Raw genomic sequence first — 22,500 nt, 5'->3', positions numbered from 1 at the left:
TTCAATAGTGAAATAATTTCATTACTCTTTTCATACTACTCTTAATCCCATCGATCAACACATCTCACTCACTATTGAGGAGGAATCTGACCAACAGATCGCCTTCTTGGACACTTTGGTTTCTCGCAAGGATAACACGATCACTATTGATGTTTACCGCAGAGCAACTCATACGGACAGGTATTTAGACTTTTCTTCTCACCATGACAAACGACACAAGATCAGCACAGCTGAGACCCTCCTACACCACGCAATTAAACTCCCAAATACACCGCAAGGGAAAAATGCCGAAATCAACCACGACATTGATGCTCTACGAACCAACAACTATCCCTCCTATGTTATTTCCAATATCTTAAAGCGGAAATTTTCCAAACCACCCACACATGCCATCCCTTCGCCTGAAGAATTGGTTTGCATTTTTTTTAATGGGTTGCGCCTCAAGAGAACCCTAACGGTTTTGCTGTCCTCTTTGATGAATGGTTTTACGCAACTGCTAACAAGAATTCTTCGAAGGCACGACATTCGAGTTGTTAATAAGCCCCTCAAGACTTTGCAACAAGAATTTCTTCCTCCTAAATTCAGACCACCTATTGAACACCAACCCAACGTGATTTATAATTAAAACATTCTGTGCCGATTATGATTGGTGTTATGTAGGTGAAACCGGTCGTTGCTTTGAAACCCGCAAGAAAGAACATATTAGAAATGTAAAAACATGTGCTAATCGGTCAAACAATGCGAAACATGCATGGTCATTCGCTCATCGCATTGATTTTAATCATTCTCGAGTTATTGACAAAGGCTCTTTTCGTACTAGAAAAACTTTCATGCTGACAATAATTCTAAGCCGATTCCTAATCAATACTGTATAGCATTCATTTTAAACAATAGCCACCTCTTTTCATACTTTTACTTTGTTCTTTTTATTACTTTTATCTCGCCTTTTTTGTATATATTTCACTAATTTACATTCCATGTTTTATCCGTGGAAGGCTGTAGATCGACAGCCGAAAGCTTATGTTCCTTTGTAAAATTTTTAGCCAGAGAACGTTTTATTGTATTTTAATACGTCTCATCCTGGCTGCGCCTCAATTTTTCATTTTATATATATCATATTTGAATTTGTTCAACCGTAACTTCTGACGATGTATGTTGTAGCATACGAAACGTAAAGTTAAAAGTAAAATGCGTTTGATCATTATGTTTGTAGCCGCTGTTTGTTTTATGTTTTTAATAACATATACTTCAGTAATTTCGCTCAGGAAAAACTCATCATCATATTGGTCCTCAGTTAGCTTCACCTCTGCCACCCTCTTGTCCGGGCGAGACTTGCATGCTTTTGCCCAATGACCCACTTTAGTATATTTGTTTGAGTCTCTAGCTGGATATAGCTTCTTGGGATGTGGAAGGTCCAGGCATTTGGAGCATTTGGCTTCAGAAATGTTTTCAGTAGCATGCCTTGGTTTGGGAGGTTTCCTTTGAAGTTTCCCCTTTTCAAGCGGTTCTTTGCCCCTTCCCTTAAACTGAATCGGTCTACACTAGCTGACTGGGCTTCTGACCCTGAAGAAATGTTTGTTGCTTCTTAACTGTTTCCGATTCTCGAGCTTGTGTGACTTCCTTTTCAAATGTCAACTTAGAATCCAGTTGCAACTGTTCTGAGAGCTTTTTATCTTTGAGACACACAACAATTTTTTCTCTCATGAGATCATCCTTAAGAGTTCCAAAGTCGCAGTATTCCGCAAGGCAGTAAAGGTCGGTAATAAAGCTGTCCACTCAGACTCATTGCCAATTTGACCGTGCCTGCGGTTGAATTTGGCACGTTCAAATATCACATTTCTCTTGTCCCACAAAATGATTCTCAAACTTGTCTTTAACTGTGTTATACTGCTTTGCTTGTTCACTTCTAAGTCCGAATGAAACTACAATGTCATCGGCTTCTTCACCCATTGAATAAATCCCATTGTTATATACCCAGACTTTCGCTCAACAAAACGAGCACTGTAATTGGTTGATTCTTGGTCACGTGGCCCTGATCAAATTCAAATGTATCCCGACCGGGATACAATTCCGCAGTTATAAACACGCAAAACAAGAACTTGGCTAATATCTAGCCATCTTGACTTCAAGCTTGGTCAATAACCCATATATCTTCACAAATTTAAGCTGAGATTGGGCGTCCCTTATGGATATTGTCCCTCAAATGTGCCTGTAATGTTTCAGATTCACCAGAGAGTAAATTGCAGGCGAAAATTTCCCTTGCACTGTCGACCGAAAACTGTCTGCGAAACGATCACAAGCAACGTTTCTGATGACGATATTTATTCTCTTGCCAAAGTGAAGATCCGGGCGTGTATTATATCAAGTGTGGGTAGAATAACCATAACATCTGTGCCAGAAAGCCACTCAATCGAAGCAGTCTCCTACTCTTTCTTGAGCAAAATTTCCCGTTTTTTTTAACGTTTAGATAAGCAAGAGCTCTAGATATACTTCCTTGGATGGTCGACGTTAGTGACCAGAAGGGAGAAACTTCACAAAAGTCTCAAGTAACATTTGATTGACGTGTTGTTGATATCAGCCAATCAGAAATTTCCAGTGAATCAATTTTCAATTTTCAGTGACTCTTTCATTCTTAAATTGCTTCTGGATCACTGCAGTGAGATAAAAATCGATTAAATTTTAAAACAAAATAAGCCACACTCAGTTACTACGGAATTTATCTAAGATGCAAGAGAAGATTTTGAAAACGTCGGCCTGACATTTTCAAGTTGGCATTCATTTTAATCTTGGCTGCGCGTAACTAAAAACACTTAAGAATGGTTTCTGTGAGCTAAAATAGCCGTTTTGGAGAAACTTTGGCCATTAATTTTCGTTTGCCGTGGTTAAACAGGTCTCCTTTGCTTTCAAGGTTTTTACTAACAATCCGTGACACTGCCCCTTCTTATGGACCAAAGTGCGGCAAGGCTCAAAAAATCAAAATCGCTCTTCTTTTGCATACTGGGAGTCTTTAGTAAGTGTACAAACGCCGTGTAGTTTTTTTCTTTTAAGGGGTGGGGAATTTGATCGCTAGCCTCGATTTCATGTTACCTTTCAAAGTGTGTTGATAAATCATGGTGGAGACAAACTAAGATGCATTCAAAGGTAAAGATTCCGCATTCGTGGCTGATTGGTTGAAAAGCAAAGACTGCACATGTCAACTTGGCGCCTTAAAATGACAGTAGTCGTTTTACCAGATGAAGATACTAAGTGTGTGTGTTTTATTCCTGCGTGATTAAATGTTACTCTTCTCTAACTTAGGGGGTGTTTACATGTAAAATCTCATACCGGTACGAGTTTCATTCTGGTACGAGTTGTCAATTTCATACCGCGTAAACATGGACGACACAAAAAATGACAAAGGTATGACGCATGAACCAAAACAATAATTGAGTCCAAATAATTACTGCTATTAAGAATAATTTCTTTTGCTGCTTCGGTACAACGCATGCGTCAATAGTCCCAGTCCGCCTCGACTTGACGACTCGTACCGGAATGGGAGTCAATGTAGCGTTTACATGATACCGGTATAACTTTTCATAGTGTTATGAGAATTTCGATCCGGTACAACTACCGGGATGAACTCATACCGGTATGAGTTGTACTGGTATGAGATTTTTCACCGGTATCATATAAACAAATACAGAGCGATAAGTAAGAACCGGGATGAACTCTTACCAGAATGAAACTCGTACCGGTATCATGTAAACACCCCCTTATTCAATTTTGTTTTTGGCTCATCAATATTCATATTTTCGCTTGTCCGGACTCTCGATTATCCAGACTATTCAGCCCGGTCCTGACAAATCCGGATAATCGAGGTTCGACTGTACCGTTGCAACACTATATGCTGAATAACAAGATTGCTGATTATCTGTCACGTTTATTTATCCCAGGAGGTTCTATAGTTTGTGCTGCTTTCCTGAAAGAGTCACGTTTTTCGATAGGAATAAATGACTGTGTGAATGGTAATTGTTGCAAAGAAAAGTGTTCTGAGACTTCGGTCTGGATGAGTGGGCCTGATTATAGGGGGGATGTGTTCATAAAAACAGTCTTCAAGCCGACGTTTGGTTTCCCCGGAAAACTACATAATTTACACGGTGAATCATGTAAGTAACATTGAAAGTGTTGCAAGTAATGTGAAATTTGATTTTATGGCTTTCTCCCGTAGAATAAAAAGTGTATTCATTACGGCCGTGTCTTATATAGGGGCATGCAAGTGGTGCAACTGTTACTGTTGCACCAAAAAGAACCGGGAGAATTGAAATGCGTTTTAATTGGAGTGGGAAGCGCGGTGGACAAAACCTTTCTGTTTACTAAATTATTACTGGGTTGCCTATGGCAAACCAGTCAAGATCTGTGTTTGATTTCGTGTTTTTTTTATTTTTTTTTTCCGTGTCGGGAAAAGTCTTACCTATCAGTCCCCTGCTAAGTGGTGTCTTTGTGTATAGAGTCTTTTGTGCGTATTTTGTTAGCTTTGAGGGGACTGGGGTAATGTGTAGATTTCCCTGGTGAACACAGGAGAACATTTAATAATCAAACCTGCAATGGCGTTGAAAGTCATTGTAACGCAAATGGCGTTTTAGTGGAAAAAATATACCTTTATGAGATGAAGAATGGAACGTGAATTGGAGTAATGAAACAGGCGGGGAAAATAAATATCTGGATCTTAAAAGCGACGAGGAATGGTCTTCGACAACAGTTGCAGTCGGATATGAGAAAGTGTGCGTTGTTTCTAATCTTATTTTATAAACTGTGCTGGTATGTAAAACACTGACAGTAAGTGGGAAATTCAGTATGAGTGTAAAAGGTATCGAACATCTTGAATGTATCAGAGTGTTTACCGAAGTGGCATCTCATTTGTCTGGCAATTTGCATTTAATTTGTAGTCAAGCTGTATAGTTTTCAGGTAAAAAAATAATTGAAAATGTGACAGTGAAGAATGATTGGAAAGAAAGCTTTTTGTCTATTTTGTGCTTCGGAAAAGGTTCTTTAGGAAAGAGTTTAATCTTGAACTGAGAAATTTATTCATTTGCATATCGTATGGTTTGTGAGACGGATTGTTTCTTGTTTGCACGCACGCAATAGACCATATTCGTATTCTCAGTATTGGACTGGAACTAGCTTGCAATGGAGGCTAATGCGGGGGAATATATTAAAAAGTATTTGCATTTGAAAAGATTCCCCCGCATTAGCCTCCATTGCAAGCTAGTTCCAGTCCAATACCGAGAATACGAATATGGTCTATTGGAATAGAAAGGGTTTTGTTTGTCTCCAATAGCAAATGTTGTTAATTTCAATAAATTTCACGCTGGAAATGTTTTTGTGAGATGTTTCGACCGTTGTGATTCATTGTGCTGTGTAATATTCGAGCTTAACTAATTTGCATTCGTGAGTTGAAATTTAATGCGCATTAAGATGACAGGCATTTGTAGCCGTGATCTTTCTGGCAAATGATTACAGCTAGCGATTGTTTTTAAGGTCAGAAAAAGATTTTAGTATAGTCACTGTAGCGTAAAATGCAATGAAGTTATTGTTAACTTTAGAAAGCAACAATATTTCTTTAACTTTCTTAAAGAGAGAGATTTCGCACAAATTTTATTTTAAGCTATTCACTTGAAATATTATATATATTATATATTATTATAATAAATAAATATTAAATAAATATAATATATAAATATTAAATTTTATATATATATAAATATTATGTATTATTGAAAAAATATATATATATATTATTTCTCGCCATTGGCTTCGTTTGTGTGATCATTTACTGGTCTCGACATTTAGGAGGTAGCTGTTTGGTTCTATACGAGTAGGAATAAAACGACCAAGAATACGCGAATTTTAGTGGGTGTGCGATAGCAACACGAGACAGGAGTCGAGAAGTACCAGGATAATATGCATAATATGTAGCTCTAACAGTGCACGATCTTGTTTTGGTATTGTCTATCATTGTAGTGCCATGGTAGAAGTCTTGGGTAAATAGCCTGAGAAGACATGTGGTTGCTAGCAAAGTACTGAACCCAGAAAGATTGAAGAAAATAAATGGGAAAAGAGAAACATATGCTTCTGGGCTGACGTGTTGACAATTTTCAAGCTCTCTCACAGCTTCTTTCACCACTAGTTTAAGCGTACCCTCTGAGCATCTGACAGCTGTGGTTTACTTAAGTTTATCCCCAGTCCGCTGGGGTTAGTGCCTTGATGGGAGACCAAAACAATATACCCCTCATAAAACAGAAGCATTGGACCGAAAATACTATTAACGCTAACAAATGCGAACTGAGCAAGGTACAGATTTGTTACCTTGCTTTATGGAAAAACAAATATTGATGCAAAAGTAAATAACTATTGATACACAGTTTTTAGGCAGAGCAGAAGGAAGTATCCGGGACTGTCGATCGAGAATAAAATATTTACGACATGAAAACAACATTAACTTTGAACCGTGAATATAGAATATAAAAGTTACGATCAGCGACAAACATTTTGGGAGATTTTTGCTACGTTCAAATAAATCGCAAAATCGAAAGTGACATGGCCGGAATTCAGCGGGCGCCGTGATTAAGTTACCGCGACATGTTTACTCGCCAAACAGTGAAGCATATGTGTCAAATGATGGCAAGATACCGGGTTTTTGTAAGTTTCTTTTTCTGTCAAGTGTTCTAAAGTTTGACAATAAATGAGCGAAGTCAAAACAAAGATCACAGTCGCCCAACTCTTAAAAGGTTAACCATTTGTTTATGCAAAGTCAAAATTTACTCTCCAAGACGCGTACGACGTTATTTATCACCAGGTAATTCAATCATTTTGGAAATAGCAGCTACTTTATTATTCATCGGCGTCACAATTTTTCACTGATTTTGGGCCTCATTTTGTTGAAACTCAAGCACGCTTCCAACAGGCCTGTGAACCCTTCCTGCTTACAGAGCAATACTAAAAAAATTCTCCCATATCACATTTCAACCTTAAGCTCGAAAATTCAATACACAACATGATATTATAATTCACAAAGGCTGAAAATACCACAGAATCCTTTTCCAGCGAAAAATGTATTGAAACAAACAACACATATGCTCTTAGAGGCGAAAACCTCTTCCTATTTCATTGCGTGCGTGAAGACAAGAAAGTCAATCGTGTCAATATGCACAATATAACTAATATTACAACAAACAAAATTTCAGGATCAAACCGTTTCCATGAAGAACCTTTGCATTGAATAATGAATTACAAAATAGACGACAAGCTTTCTTTCAAATAATTCTTGGCTGTCACATTTCCAATTATGTTTTTACTGAAGACTGTGCAGAGTTGATCACAGATCCACGTAACGTGTTCGATTCGTTCTGTGTCTTCGTTGAACCCATAAGTTACCAGACAATTTTTTCATTTGGTTTCAGTGTTCTACATAACAGCACACTTGGTAAAATATTTGAAAACCAGCTCACTTTGATTTCGGCTCGACGGGCGATAGATTGTTGTCGAAGTCCATTACTCGTCGCTTTTAAGATTCCAGGACTTTGTTTTTCGCCGCCTGCCTAGTTTATCCAACTGACTTCCAATTTTGAGCTCCATAAGGGTATATTTTGTTTAAGGATCCACTAAAACGCCATTCGCGTTACATGACTTTCGACGCCATTGCAGGCTAAGTTAATGATTCTACTGTGTCCACCAGAGAAATCTATGCATTTCCACTACCCTCTCGATCCTAAGAAAATGTGCACAGAAGGCTCTATGCGCAAAGACACCACTTACCAGGGGAGTGACAGGCAAGACTTCTACCGACACGGAAAATAAAAATAAAACGGAAAAATCTACCAAATTTCTGACTGGGATTGCCATACGGCAACCCAGTAACAAGATGAAAGTTGCCAATCATTTATTGACTCTTTATTCTCGACATTCACAACAACAGATACCGATGCGTCTTTCTCAAATTGGCCACAGTCATTGAAAGCATTCAGAATAGCTTCATTCAAGCACAAAACGCTACACCAACCATGGTAAAAAATGCTAACAACAACACTAGTGACGATCATTGCACACGATACAAATAATTGCACATGAAATAGCGTTACAGCTCCAAATACAAATGAATTCAGTAATAGCAGAAAACAAAAAGCCATGATAATACAAATAGACAGAAAATTCACCTTTTTCAGAAATTTAACTAAATGCATTCGGCTAGGCGTACATCTCTGCGACTCGATACCGCTAGCACTAACTTTGACATCAGGAACTTTCTTCTCTAGGCAACTTTCACAGTTCTATGCTTCTCTCGTTTGGCATTTGGTTTCAATGCAGTTCATATCAGTGTAGTTCATATCATGATTTTCACATATTTGCTCATTTAGTACACATTTGTTCTCAATATAGCTTTCTTTCAGTTTGCGGACCAACCCAGGCCAAAACAATCGCTCAACCGCATCTTTTACTGTGGGTCTACCGCAAACGGCGTGTGCATAAGTGAGTAGTTTCAGCGTTCCGAGGAAGAACCTTAATACTAATACAACAAAAAGCAATATGGTCACAAACGACATACTGTCATCGGCTTCACACACAACTTGATCGCGCTAAAGAATGATATTTGGTATGATCACTCAATCATATGATTGTGCCTGTCAACAAGACATTATAAAACTTATTATACTTAGGATCGAAATTCTCCAATCACAATTAGCTATTTTAACAACCTGTTTCCTCAGAAGGACGTCTGTGAAGCTGCCCAATCAAAACATGACAACTTCGATCCTCTTAGTGGTATAAATTCACAGAAAACTCAAAGTATATTTTTTTTTTTGACGTCGTTTATTTCAGGAGGGCTTTGTTGTTCTCTGTCTATCGTTAGAATCTTAGACTCCTGGCACTACATTATACTACTATTATGCATTATACATTATACTACTCCTCTGCTGGTAAGACTTCTGGGTGACCCATTAAATGGTCTTAATGACCCCCCAACTTGAAAAATCTTTTCTGAAACGTGCACGTACCACAGGCAACCCAGTGTACCCTCACGGAGGGTCTAGTTTTACTGTGTCCACCAGAGAAATCTACGCATTTCCCACTACCCTCTCGATCCTAAGACAATACGCGCAGAAGGCTCTATGCATAAAGACACCACTTAGCAGGGGAGTGACAGGCAAGACTTTTCCCGACACGGAAAATAACAAAACTAGACCCTCCGTGAGGGTACACTGGGTTGCCTGTGGTACGTGCAGCGTTCCACGCAATTTTTTTCCAGTTTGGGGGGGGGGGGGGGGGGAGGGTCAGCCAGAAGTCATACCAGAAGTCATACCAGAAGCCATACCAACAGAGGCCCTTTGGCTCACAGGTCCTCACACGTTCGTACGACGAAACAGATCCTTTTCTGAGGTTAAAAACCTGGCTACCGGCCTATTAATTAATCATTTGTCAGAAAGAAGAAATTCCTGTCCTCTTTAAAAAAAATTGACACGCATTGCTTACGTGTGGTAGTGAAGTAACACAGCGATTTATTCCATAATGTCAAGTAAGCAGTATGTTGTCCTCCAGGAGATTCAAGTTGTCCTTGCGTTACATGTAGCTCTAACAGTGCACGATATTGTTTTGGTATTGTCGATCATTGTAGTGCCATGGTAGAAGTCTTAGATAAATAGCCCCTTGAGAAGACATGTGGTTACTAGCAAAGTACTGAACCCAGAGAGATTGAAGAAAATAAAAGGGAATCGAGAAACATTGGCTTCTGGGCTGACATGTTGATCATGTAACTTCTTTCCACCACAAGTGTAAGCGTGCACTGACAGCATCTGACAGCTTTGCAAACAACAGTGAAACAAAAGTTGAAAGCTGAAGTTGAAAGCTGAAGTAACAGAAGCATAGGACCGAAAATTCTATTTTAATGCTATCAATTGCGAACCAAGCAAGATACAGATTTTGTTGGCTTGCTTCATGCAAAACAAATATTGATGTAAAAGTAAATAAATATGGATTAAGAAGAGCAGAAGGAAGTTTCAGGACGGTCGATCGAGAATAAAATATTTTGCCATCGGCAACAAAATCTACGACATGAAAACAACAATAATTTTGAACCACGAATATAAAAAGTTACCATCAGCGAAAAACAGTTTGGGAGATTTTAGTTGTTTTGTTGTAATTGTACAAGTTTGGCTGCACCGAGTAAATCGCACATCGAATTCAGCGGGTGCTCTGATCAAGTTACCGCGTTATTTTACCGCGGCATGTTTACTCGCGAAACAGTGAAGCAACTGTGTCAAATGATGCCAAGCTACCGGGTTTTTGTTTTTGTTAGTTTTCTTTTTCTTTCGATTGTTATAAATTTTGACAAGAAATGTGCGAATTCAACACAAAGATCACAATCGCCCAACTCTCAGAGGTTGACCATTGTTTCTGGAAAATCAAAAATTTACTCTCCAAGACAAGGTTATTTATCACCAGGTAATTCCATCGTTTTGGTAATAGCAGCTACTTTATTATTCATCAGCGTCACAATCTTTTGCCGATTTTGGGGGTCATTTTGTTGAAACTCAAGCACGCTTCCAACAGAACTGTTTATTTTCGTGACTTATGCGTTACCACAAAAATTCTCCCCGTATCACATTTCCACACATGTATGCAAATTTGCTAAGCTCGAAAATTACACAACATGATAAATTTACAAAAGCTGGATATTTCACAGAAATATTTTCCACCGAAACATTTATTGAACCAAGCAACATATTTGCTATAAGAGGCAAGAAAGCCTTCCTATTTCAGTTGCGTGCGTGCAAGCGAAACACACAATCACAAAGCATATGCAATTAAATAAATTTCTGACAGTTCACATTCAACCCTTTTCGAAAGAACCACCGTAAATAATAAAGCACAAAAGAGACAACAAGCTTTCATTCAAGTAATTTTTCCCTGTCACATTTACAATTTTTTATAACCTTTGCAGAGTTGAGTACAAAATGAATGTTACTTGCCAGACAAACAGGCAAACTTTAAATAGATGCGACTTCAGTAAACACTGTGAGACACAACAGAGATCACAGATCTACTTGTGGTGTTCGATTCCTTCTCTGTCTTTGTTGAACCCGTAAGTTACCAGAGAAATTTCCATTTGGTTTCAGTGTTGTACGTAACGCCACCTTAGGCTTGGCGAAATATTAAAAGTACAGCATATTTTGATTTCGGCTCGACGGGCGAAAAATTCACGCTGTCGAAGTCCATTACTCGTCGCTTTTAAGATTCCAGATCTTTATGTTTCACCGCCTGTCTTGACGTTCCATTCTTGAGCTCCATATGGGTATATTTTCTTTAAAGATGTACTAAAACGCCATTCGCGTTACAATGACTTCCGACGCCATTACAGGTTAATTGTGCAGAGCAAGCTACGCATTACCCCAGCCCCCTCAAACCTAACAAAATACGCACAGAAGACTCTATGCACAAAGACACCACTTAGCAGGGGAGTGACAGGCAAGACTTTTACCGACACGGAAAAAAATACTAAAAAAAATAAAACGGAAATCTACCCATTTTCCGACTGGGTTTAACCCAGTAAAAACCCACGAAATGAAACCGAAATTCCGACTGGGTTTGGCAACCCAGTAACAAGTTAAGCAGGAGCAAACACATTACATCATCAGACGGAGACAAAAATAGCTTGGACGTAATATCCAAATCGATTAACATTTCTAAGAAACAGAAATGTGCTATCGAAGCAGCGATAAATCGCCTCAAGTGACAATTTTGTGGGCAGATTCAACGAAAGTTTCTCGTTGAAAAGTGCTCGACCAGCGGTTCCCAGTATCCATTTGAAGCCATAAAATTACGCGACACTCGTAAGTTACAAAGCAGGATAAACCTTTATTTCGAGGCATTACAGCTGTCAGGCGATCGTTCGCAAACGCTGCAAAAGACCACTTCTTTACACGCTTGTCCTCGATAATACGGTAAAATGTCCTGTTGACTTCGTTCTTTTTACTGAACTGAATGGCATCATCAACAAGTTCTACTTCGCCGTCTGTTGGTAGTGGCGACACTGCATCATCGGCATTCGCTGGTGTATCACAGGAAAAAACCAATGGCACAAGGCTGGCTCGATTACTCATCGACGAAGGAACACCTGCTTTGGGGCGATTTCTTTTGTTTTCCATACACCCCGAAACATTGGAGGATGTCCTAAAGAAAAACTTGCCGAAGATTCGGAAACGTGTCATTTTTGATGATCAATGGGAAAAGTTGTTTCCGAGTACTGGTGACCCGCCAAACATTAAGAAGTTTGACATTACTCTGTTGCATTTGTTGATTCGAGAATTTTCCAATTTACCACCGCGCAGTGGAACAGGATGGCACACGCTGCCTGCTCAGAGCGACGCAAGCATAGAGGCGAACATCGCCAGAATCAAATATTTCAGAAATGAGCTGTCCCATAGCCCTTCTACGGCCATTACAGAAAGTGAATTCGAAGACAAATGGAACCAAATATCTTCAGCTTTAGAGGGAATACTGGTTTATATCCAGCGAACAAAAATACAGCGCCTCAAAAATGATCCGATCGATCACGATACGTATCGAATAGTAGAGGAACACACAAAAAAATGGCGAAGATTGCAGCAGCAAGAGCAGCAGCAACAAAATGACGAGCCTAGCAGCTGTCTACCAGACGAAGTGCCGGGAGTGTTTGGTCGCGCTGAGGAAATAGAAGGAGCTAAGCAATACATTCAGAGTGGAACAGATGCCGTTGTGTTGATTACTGGTGGACCGGGCTTTGGAAAAACAACTCTGGCCAGGGAGACAGCCCACAAATTAAAAGAAAATGGGCATACTGTGTTATTTTGCAGTCTTCTAAAAAAGACAACATTCCTCGAAGCAGCCACTGAAATGATCCACTCATGTGGTACGATAGTCGGGCAGCTACCGGAGAATCCCGAATATTGGCTAAAAAACTGGAGCAAACAGATCCAAAGCCAAGTGCTATTTGTCCTCGATAATGCAGATAGCCTTCTAGAGTCGGAAGCAGACCGACATTTATTCCTAGAGACCCTGAGTGCCGTGAGAATGTTATCGAAGCAGAATGTAGCTTTCGTAATTACTTCCAGAAAAAGGGTCCAACTCAAGAGTCTTTCATGGAAAGAAGTAAATTTAAGCCCTCTACCACTCGACGAGGCCAAAAAGCTACTTACCTCGCGTGTCAACCGTACGGGGACCCAAATGGAAGAATCTTCCGAAGTGGAAACCATAGTCGAGCTTTGTGGCCGTGTCCCATTAGCACTCTCAATCGTCGGTTCACTTCTGTCAGACTACACTGAAGAGAAGATTATCAAACATCTTAAAAAGGAACCCATGACTATCCTGGAAGATGGCGATGAATCGTTCCAAAAAGCGATTATGAATTCTTTTGATCTTCTGACGAAAGCTGAGAAAGATGCTTTAGTAGCTGCGTCCATATTTCCTGGATCATTTGATTGCGATGCTGCCGAAGCCGTTTTGAAGGAAACCTTGGATTCTGAAACTCTACCGATTAAGACTATACGTTCCTTAAAGAACAGATCTCTTGTTGTCGATGAACGGGCAGGTTCCCATAGATATCAGATGCATCTTCTCATCCGCGCTTTTGCTAAGAAAATTGGTGAAACTGAAAATCCACAGGTTTTACTTCACAGCAGAGAATTAGCTTGTGCGCACTTCATTTCCCGTCTAGAAGAGAATACGCGTTTATATTGGGGAAAAGACACATGCAAAGAAGCCATCGAATCTTTCACTGCAGACAGGCAAAACTTCGAGCATTTCCTTAAAGTTTTCGGTAATGGTTTGGAGACCCAAGAGATCGCAACCTCGTGCAAAAAGTTCCTCGGTAGTCTTTTTCAAACGTTCGAGTATTTGGAAAAATGCATCTCACCGAAGGTTTACATCCAGATCTTGGAACTGCTACTTAGTAGCAAGTATTTTCAGGCCAAATCTCAGCCAGTGCATCGTGTGGAACTTTTGTGTCTGCTTGGTCAAGAGAAGAGAAGGCTTGGTGACGATACAAAATACAAAGATCTCATGGAAGAGGCACATTACCTCTTTTCAGCACGAGAGCACGAGTTCGAGACGAAGGTCCCTTCTCGTGTGTTCTACTTTCATAGCCGAGCTCGTTTTCTGTCAGAGGCGAACAGGCTTTACGATACTGAGCCCAAAATGTTGTACGATAAAGCACTGAAAATCTGCGAGAAGAATCTTCCTGACCATCCAGAAACCGCAGTCAACCTTTTACTTGCCGGAAGAAACGCTAAGCGGCGCAAGGACAACGCAGAAGCAACCGAAAAGTTTCAGCGGGCCTATTCTTTGTTCAAAAAACGTCTTGGAGATCATTTCATGACGGCTCAATGTTTAAAGGACTTTGCAGACTTTGTTTTCTTTGCGGAAAAGAGTGACCAAGGGCTAGATAAAGCCTTGAAGTACTACGGAAAGGCCATGAGAGTTATGGAAAAGCTAGGAACACACGAACAAAAGGAGAGCATCTTAACTCTAAAAAATTATGGAAGTTGTCACATGAAAAAAGGCAACTTTGAAGAAGCAAAGAAACAGCTTTTAGAGGCAGAACGCGTTTGCGAGAGAGAGCTAGAGAACGATCACACATGGAAAGTTATGGTCAAGACGGAACTGGGTCTCCTCTATCATGAAATGGCGGACAAACAAGAAAACAAGGCATCTGTGAAAGAAAAATTATTAACCAAAATGGAGGCATCAATGAAGGAAGGACTAGATATGTGCTACAGACTCAACAATGGCCAGAAAAGCATCAACCATTTGGGCAACAAGGCATTTATCCGGAACGTTCTAACCTCGTACCCAGAAAGATTTCCCAAGGACTTATACCCTACCTTATAAGAAGTTTTGACTTCCTCCATCACTCATGCTATGGAGAATTCCAAAAGTTGGAGGGAGTTTCAAAGAAGAATCGTCCACAAATTAGAACCCAAAGCACCAATTACAAAATGTTTGTTACTGAAAAAAGAAATTGAGGAAACGTAGTAATTGTGGACGGTTTATCTCAATCAGAGTGTTCAGTTAGGTTTCTGTGGCCATTATTAGGAAATAATGTTCTCTGACTCGAACGAACGCGCGCCGAAACAACCTTCATGTTTGAACGAATTAATCTTTGCACTAACCACTATCCATGACAAAAAAATTTCACTGTAGTGCTCAACGAGGCAAAAGGAGTTTCAAGAAGAAGATTTACGTCAGATTATCAATTAAAGAAGTTAAAATATAGTCAGCCCCTTGCACACCGTAAGATAGTTCATTTTCATTTGACCTTATAGCCGCCATATAAGGGAAAGATAACAACGAGCGGGGAGATGAACCATCGGTGATTATAATTATAAGCGGTCGTCGATGATTTTATACCTTATTAATACCCAGGGAATTATTTTTTTATGGAAGTGGTGCCTGTCGTTTTAGTAAACCAATTTGGCGAGTTGTCAAGCGAGTGAAAACGATGATCTATACTTTGAGTTAGACAACGAATTTTGATATTTTATCATTAAGCCAGTGAATTACTCCTTTGATCCAACGATTTAGAAACACACTGATGTTGCGTAGAACTTTGGAATATCTAGCAATATTGTTTTATTTTTTACTATATGAGCTGAACCGTGTACGTACTTTTTCTTTGAAAGACAGCAAGACATTAAAGCAACCATCCTTAGGGTGGCTGGGACTTTAACTGGATGAACCGGCGAAGCGAATTTTGGTATTTTATATATATATTTCTTAGTGCAAAAACAAGTCAAATTGTATCTTGTATCCATTGATTAATGGCCAATTAGCACAAGTTGTTTGTGATAGAGCGAGTCTCAATTGAGCGTCGTAAAACCAAAACCAAAGTAATTACTTTGGCCAATCAAAAAGGACGGAGACAATCCAGTAAACCAGTCAAAACTCGAAGTAATTTCACGTAGCCGACACAAAGCGCGGAAAAATGTGCACGCACGAGCCACGATTGGTTTTGGTTTCACTTCTGGTTGGTTGAAAAAATGGCGCGAGAACTTTGAACCAATCACTGAGTGAAGTAATCATAAACCAAAGTAATTATCTAATTACACTCAATTGAAAACAGCTCTATGTGCAGCAGGTTAGCTGTTTTAATTAAGTAAAATTGTTTAAAAAGTATTGCATTAGGTTTTGTGGTATGCAGTAATTGTCTTATCATCTAATTGTTTTTTTTAGAAGTGTGTAGTGAAATCACATGCCCATCAGGTTACCTTCAATATTTAATGTTGAGGTAAATTTTCACAACTCAAGTACAGAGCTAATTCGGGGACGGCGCTTATCATTTGAAAATCAAAGTATGAAAATGATTACTTAAAAATTATTCCATGAGCGCGAGTTGGATACTGTATGAGATGGTAATGAAATAGCAAACAAGGCGCGTAGCGCTGAGTTGGCTATAACCAGTCTCATATCCAACAAGCTCGAATGAAATAATGGTTTTCTTAAATTTTGATTCAATTCTGAACCCTTGGACACTTTTTAATAGAAATTAAAGCCAAACGTCGCCTGGTGTCGTTACTGACGTTATTGACGCCTGATGACGTCACCTGATGTCGTTACTCTACTCTTGATGAACGTACTACCGAGAGGCGAGGTCGGTAGCAGAAAGCAGCGAAGGGCCAACTGCGTCCAAAAGCGATTGCACGGGCCGAAATCGCGGGATGACTTGTTTGGTACGACGCTCCGGCGCCATCTCTGGAGGTACTGCGTTACCGCGCACCGGTGGCTCAGTTGCTTGAGCACCGGGCTGTCACGCGGGAGGTTGTGAGTTCAACTCAGGCCGGGCCAACACTCAGGGTCTTTAAATAACTGAGGATAAAGCGCTGCCTTTGTAACGACCCCTGCGAATGGCTAGACTTTCAAGTCTTTCTCGGATAAGGACTATAAGACGGATGTCCCGTCTCATAACCCTTGGGTATAAATTCTGTGAGACGTTAAAGAACCCACACTCTATTCGAGAAGAGTAGGGCGTGGAGTTCCCGGTGTTGTGGTCAAATCTATGGCTATAGGGGTACGTTGGGTGTCAATTGGGACGAAAGTTCTGTTCCTCTCCGCTGCCACTCCTAAATTAAATTAAACTTTTAGTGTGGCTGCTCCTCACGTTTGGAATTCACTTTCCTCTTTCATTAGGAAAGCCACCACAGTTGACAATTTTAAAAGTCACCTTAAAACCTATTCTCTTTAATAAGCATATTTTTAGCTCACAGGAATTGACAATTTTATTGGTACTTTGAAGTCATGTAATTGATTTTATTAACTTACAAACCTATTTTAATCAATATATTTTTAGCTCATATTGACAAATTTCATTGGTATTTAAATTCATGTAAAGTGCATGCGATCATTCTGTCAGGAAGCATGTGCTATATACGTTTTTAAGTTGTTATTATTAAATTTTGATTGGATTGTTCTATTTTGATTTTACAGCCGACAGCAATCACTCTCCATGTAAGGTCATAAGGTATATGAGCTGATATTAAAACGCGAAAGTTAGAAACGCACTATCCGAGGTCGAATTTTAATAAAAGAAATATTAACAGTGAAACAGAAATATGTTGAAAATGTCGTTCACTTTGTCGGTTTGGTGACAACACTACACTGGCTTGCTGCGTAAATACCGTACCGCATTCAATGGCAAAATGGAAGATAAATTTAGCTACCTGCAATTGAAAAACATACAAAATTAAATTTCCAAGGTGCCTCATCGAGTGAAGACGGTTATCATGACAACGGAGTCTTCCTGGAAAACGATTCATGCTTTCCGAGAAGAGAACATAGCCTGATGTCGTTACTCATATATTGTTTGTTTACCACAATTGGCTTAATTAGAAAAGTAAGCGCCCTTTATTAGCCTTTGAATTACAAAACATTCTAAATTTTATTTAAAACAAAATCAACAAAAGAGATTCAATGAGATCTTGTCAACTTGCTTTAATTCCTCCGACTGGTTTCGTCTTATCACACAGACTCATCAGGGAGATTGGACAAGATGACAAAAGGAATTCATTTTATACCAAATCTATAGGATAAATGGGCGGGGTTCCAACTAACGTGTAAACAGCGAAAAACAACCACATGAACAAGTCTGGTCTGTCTGCATATTTCTTGACTAAATTTCACCCAGTTGAACAATCATTGCAAAATTAGCATATTTTAATAACTGGTAAATTATCTCTAAATATTACATGTTTCGTTCACCAGTAACAATGCAGATACTTAAATACTTGTAGGGCCGGGGACAGCGTAACCTGCGATCCGGCCCAATTGAGTATCGCTCTCATGTCCTCTTATATCGGCGCTCGCTATAATTGGGCCTGATACAAACTCTCACAGGAATGTATGCATCGTATTTTAATTCTTGGAGTGAATTTGAATGCCGAATGTCGCAGGTGTGTCATTGCCACTCTGTTCCATTGCCCATTTATGCTCAGGGTGTGGTGCTGCCACCCTCATTTGTCGCATTGCCGAGTGTGTTGCTGCCACCTCCCTTAATTGCACAGGGTGTGTCGCTGCCACCCTCATTAGTTGCATCAGGGGGATGTTTCTGCCATCCCATACAGTCACTCACAGGGTGTGTTGCTGCCACCCTTTCTTGCGCTAGGGTGCACCCAATTGTCCCATTTACTGCCAAAGACTGTGTAGTCCTTTTTATCACGATGAGATAATGAACTATAAAGCGACAAAGTTGTTAACGGCTATTTTAAAAAAGGGATCATTTTATCCTACCTCTGTTTCCGATAAACTGACTTGTGGGAATCAGTCCAAAAACTTGCTGCCTTGATTTCAAAGGATTTGTAATTGTAGTGAACTGAAATACTGCATTTTGGAGGCCTTAATTAAAGCAATGAACGCTACACAGCAGTCCATCTGACACAGCTGAACCTGTACTACTAAATGTGAAATTTTGATGCTTCATTTTGTAGCAAGTGTTTCTTGTTGTTAGTTTACGTGAAATAAACTTGGGAAACTGTTTGAATCTTGCAAGCACCTATTAACAAAGCCAATAAGATTTATTCCTTTTTCAGATTTTTACGCATGCCCATCATTTGTGGCAGTTGAACGACCCGGTTGATTTTACCGCGCGCATGCATTATTACCTCAGAGATGCAATAAATATCTCAGATCTTACCAACCTCATTTCCTCGGACCCTAGTGTAAGTTACGGAGCCTCGTTTTTTTTTAAATTCATTTTTTAATACAATACGATACCTACAGTACTTACGGTAGTATCCTTACAGTTGACTTACATAATACGATACATACACAAATACAAACTAATTACACCAATGATGAAATGGTATATGAAATGAATCATATATGAACTGCGGATATGAAATCAAGTAAAGCTATGATCTTCGCAGTTATGAACGCAATTTATACAATTGCGTAGAGAAGCCTGAAAATTCAGGACTTCAACGGGTTTGAACCCGTGACCTCGGCGATTCCGGTGCGAAGCTCTAACCAACTGAGCTATGAAGCCACTGACGTTGGAGCTGGTCATTTGTGGTTTCTAATGGTCCCGTGAGGAATGAATCAATGATGAAATGGTATATGAAATAATCATATATGAACTGGGGATATGAAATCAAGTAAAGCTATGATCTTCGCAGTTATGGACGCATTTATACAATTGCGTAGAGAAGCCTGAGTTGGTTAGAGCGTCGCACGCGGAATCGCGAGGTCACAGGTTCAAAGCCCGTTGACTCCTGATTTTTCAGGCTTCTCTACGCAATTGTATAAATTGCGTTCATAACTGCGATCATAGCTTTACTTATTTCATATCCGCAGTTCAATATGATTCATTTCATATACCAGTTTCATCATTGATTCAGATTTTACCTCACGGGATCCATTATAAACCAGCAAGACCAGCTCCCCAACGTCATTGGCTTCATACTCGCGCGTTGGTTAGAGCGTCCGCGGCAAAATTCGCCCGAATCGCGAGGTCACGGGTATCACACCCCGTTTGAAGTCCTTGAAATTTTTCAGGCTTCTCTAGTGGCTGCTAATTGTATAAATTTGCGTTTGCATAACCTGCGAAGATCAACTAGCTTTACCTTAATTACACTCATGTTTACAATACTAAGAAAAAAAGGACGCAACACACAGAAAAAGACATATCGGTCCACAGGTGCAGCGTTCATCTTCATAACAGATTTTAAAAAAACGGGTTTTGCTAAACACAGGCCGGCGACCCACTTCACGGCCTGCGGCTTACCTCGCGGACCCGGGGCCCGCCAATTGTTCAAAAAAATGGACCGACGGTGAGGTATAACGGGCCTTTCATTCATTGCAATTGGTTCAATTTTCCCGAAACCGCATTTAGTCCGCTTTTGATCAGAGAGGTAAACTGGATCGGAGAGGGTAGTGGAAATGCGTAGATTTTCTTCTCTGGTGGACACAGGAGAATCAGTAACTTAGCCTGCAATGGGCGTTCGAAAGTCATGTAACGCCGAATGGCGTTTTAGATGGATCGTTGAATAAATAAATATACCCTTATGAAGCTCAATATGGACAAGTCAGTTGGATAAACCAGGCAGGAGGTGAAAAACAACACCTGGAATCTCAAAGCGACGAGTAAATGGACCTTCCTCAAGAATTCTATCTCCGTCGAGCCGAAATCAAAGGTGAGGCTGTATTTTCTAACATCTATTTAACCAAGTGTGACGGTTATGGAGAACACTGAAACCAAATGGAAACTGCCTCTGGTAACTCATGGTTCAACAAAGACAGAGAACGATTGAACGACATCGCACACTCTTACGTTGGATCTGTGATCAACTCTGCACAGTCCTTCAGGTAAAAAAATAATTGGGAAAATGTAACAGCCACTAATGATTTGAAAGAAAGCTTGTCGTGTATTTTGTGCTTCATTATTTCAAGGTAAGTTGCTTCATGGAAACGGTTTGATCCTGAAATTTAGTTTGTTGCAATATTGCGCATATTTGACACGGGATTGAGTTTCTTCCCTTCACGCACGTAATGAAATAGAAGGTTTTTTGCCTCTACTAGCAAATATGTTTTTTGTTTCAAAAATTGTTCGGCTGGAAAAGGTGGTCTTTATGAATTCATCAGGTGTTATGATATGCGAGCTTAACTGGATAGTTTTTTATGGCAATAGTAAAGCATTTTCTTGTTCAAAAATGAGGTTAGCGTCTTTTGGGGTGTTAACTGAATTAAATCGTGAGTTTGTATTTTGCCGTCTGCTCTGCCGCGTAAACCTTGATTTCCACTCTGAAAATTCCCTCCAGAACCTACTTTTTGCGTAGAAGACAGCTTTTAGAATGATTTTCTTGTTTGCATAAAGCAAGCTAACAAAATATGTACCTTGCTGAGTTCGCATTTGTTAGCGTTCCTAGTATTTTCGGTCCGATGCTCCGTTTCGTGAGGGGTATATTGTTTTTTTGGTCTCCCATCCACAACACTAACCCCGCCGGAATAGGGAGTTAATTTCAGTTAACTTTGGTATTTACAAGCCTGTCCAGATGCTCAGAGGGCAACACTTTAAAAATTAAACTTGTGGTGAAAAGAAGTTGTGAAAAAAAAAGGGGGGACTAACGCGAAAAAACTATCACCATGTCATGCCAAACGCCAATGTTTCTCGCTTCTCTTTTATTTGTTATTCTTCAGCCGGAAGGCTTGTAAGTTCAATACCACACAATTCAGTGCCTTCTGATTGTAACACGTTACCACCACAGGCAACCCCTGTATGCTTCACGGAAGCATCTCTCGTTTCTCGCGAAGAATGAGAACGTACGCCATTTCCGTTACTTTTTGAAACTTTTCTTTGTGTCACGGGAGTGACATTCGCAAACTTGTGCGCGCTTGGCAGAGCGTCACACGCGCTGTCTCAAGGCGCTTCAATTCGTTCACTCAGCCACGACCTGAGACCAGCTCTAAAACTCGCGCAGGTCCGCAGTGACGGTCCCTTTTTTGGAAGCCGCCGGACACCTTGTTGAGGTGGCTCAAACCAGATTTTACACTCACAATGGACACTCTCTCTAGAATAATTGACGCTACAAAACACTGTATCACGTAACAGCAATGTTATTACAACCATATGAAACATCGATTATTTTCAACTAAGATTGGACAGGAGCCCATCCTTGGAGCGTGCATCTTCCAAACCGCGTCCTGTGAAACGGCGTTTTCTCAAGTAGTTTTATTTTTAGACCAGCCCTTCCCCGCGAATTAGGTCAAAAACAAAGTCAGTTACTTTTCGGTGACCCTATGACTTCAGCTTAATTTCTTGTAATTGGTCATCGGGCTCCTGTGGGACTCATTAGCGGGAAATTCAATCTAAAAATAACCGTACTTGCGAAAACGGGCCCCCCCCCCCCCCCCCCCCCCGTTTTGCACAAGTATAGTTAAGTTGGACGCTCCGGTGATGGGCTCCTGGATTGGATCATTGCTGTGACGTAATAAGTTACCTTGGGA

At 40.0% G+C, this 22,500-nt stretch overlaps 2 protein-coding genes across 2 annotated transcripts in view; one reads left to right on the top strand and one right to left on the bottom strand.

Moving 5' to 3' along the window:
* LOC138049933 (la-related protein 7-like) overlaps positions 1-17,679 on the bottom strand; it is a 128,064-nt gene extending 110,385 nt beyond the window's left edge. The window contains exon 1 of the mRNA XM_068896412.1: positions 17,670-17,679. The gene's annotated coding sequence lies outside the window, so the exon portion shown is untranslated. The remainder of the gene's footprint in view (positions 1-17,669) is intronic.
* Positions 11,757-16,586, top strand: LOC138049911 (uncharacterized). Its single transcript, XM_068896383.1, has one exon. It carries the CDS (start codon positions 12,016-12,018, stop codon positions 14,896-14,898), a length of 2,883 nt encoding a protein of 960 aa, XP_068752484.1. The 5' UTR covers positions 11,757-12,015; the 3' UTR covers positions 14,899-16,586.
* Positions 17,680-22,500: the final 4,821 nt, after the last annotated feature.

The sequence above is a fragment of the Montipora capricornis genome, chromosome 5, assembly GCF_036669925.1.
Source record: "Montipora capricornis isolate CH-2021 chromosome 5, ASM3666992v2, whole genome shotgun sequence".
NCBI classification, from domain to species: Eukaryota; Metazoa; Cnidaria; class Anthozoa; order Scleractinia; family Acroporidae; genus Montipora; species Montipora capricornis.
The sequence above is the reverse complement of the archived record's forward strand: the minus strand, read 5'-3'. Positions and strand labels throughout refer to the sequence as shown.

Coding starts and splice junctions, on each gene's coding strand:
- LOC138049911 (XM_068896383.1), top strand. CDS start 12,016: ATGGCATCATCAACAAGTTCTACTTCGCCGTCTGTTGGTAGTGGCGAC.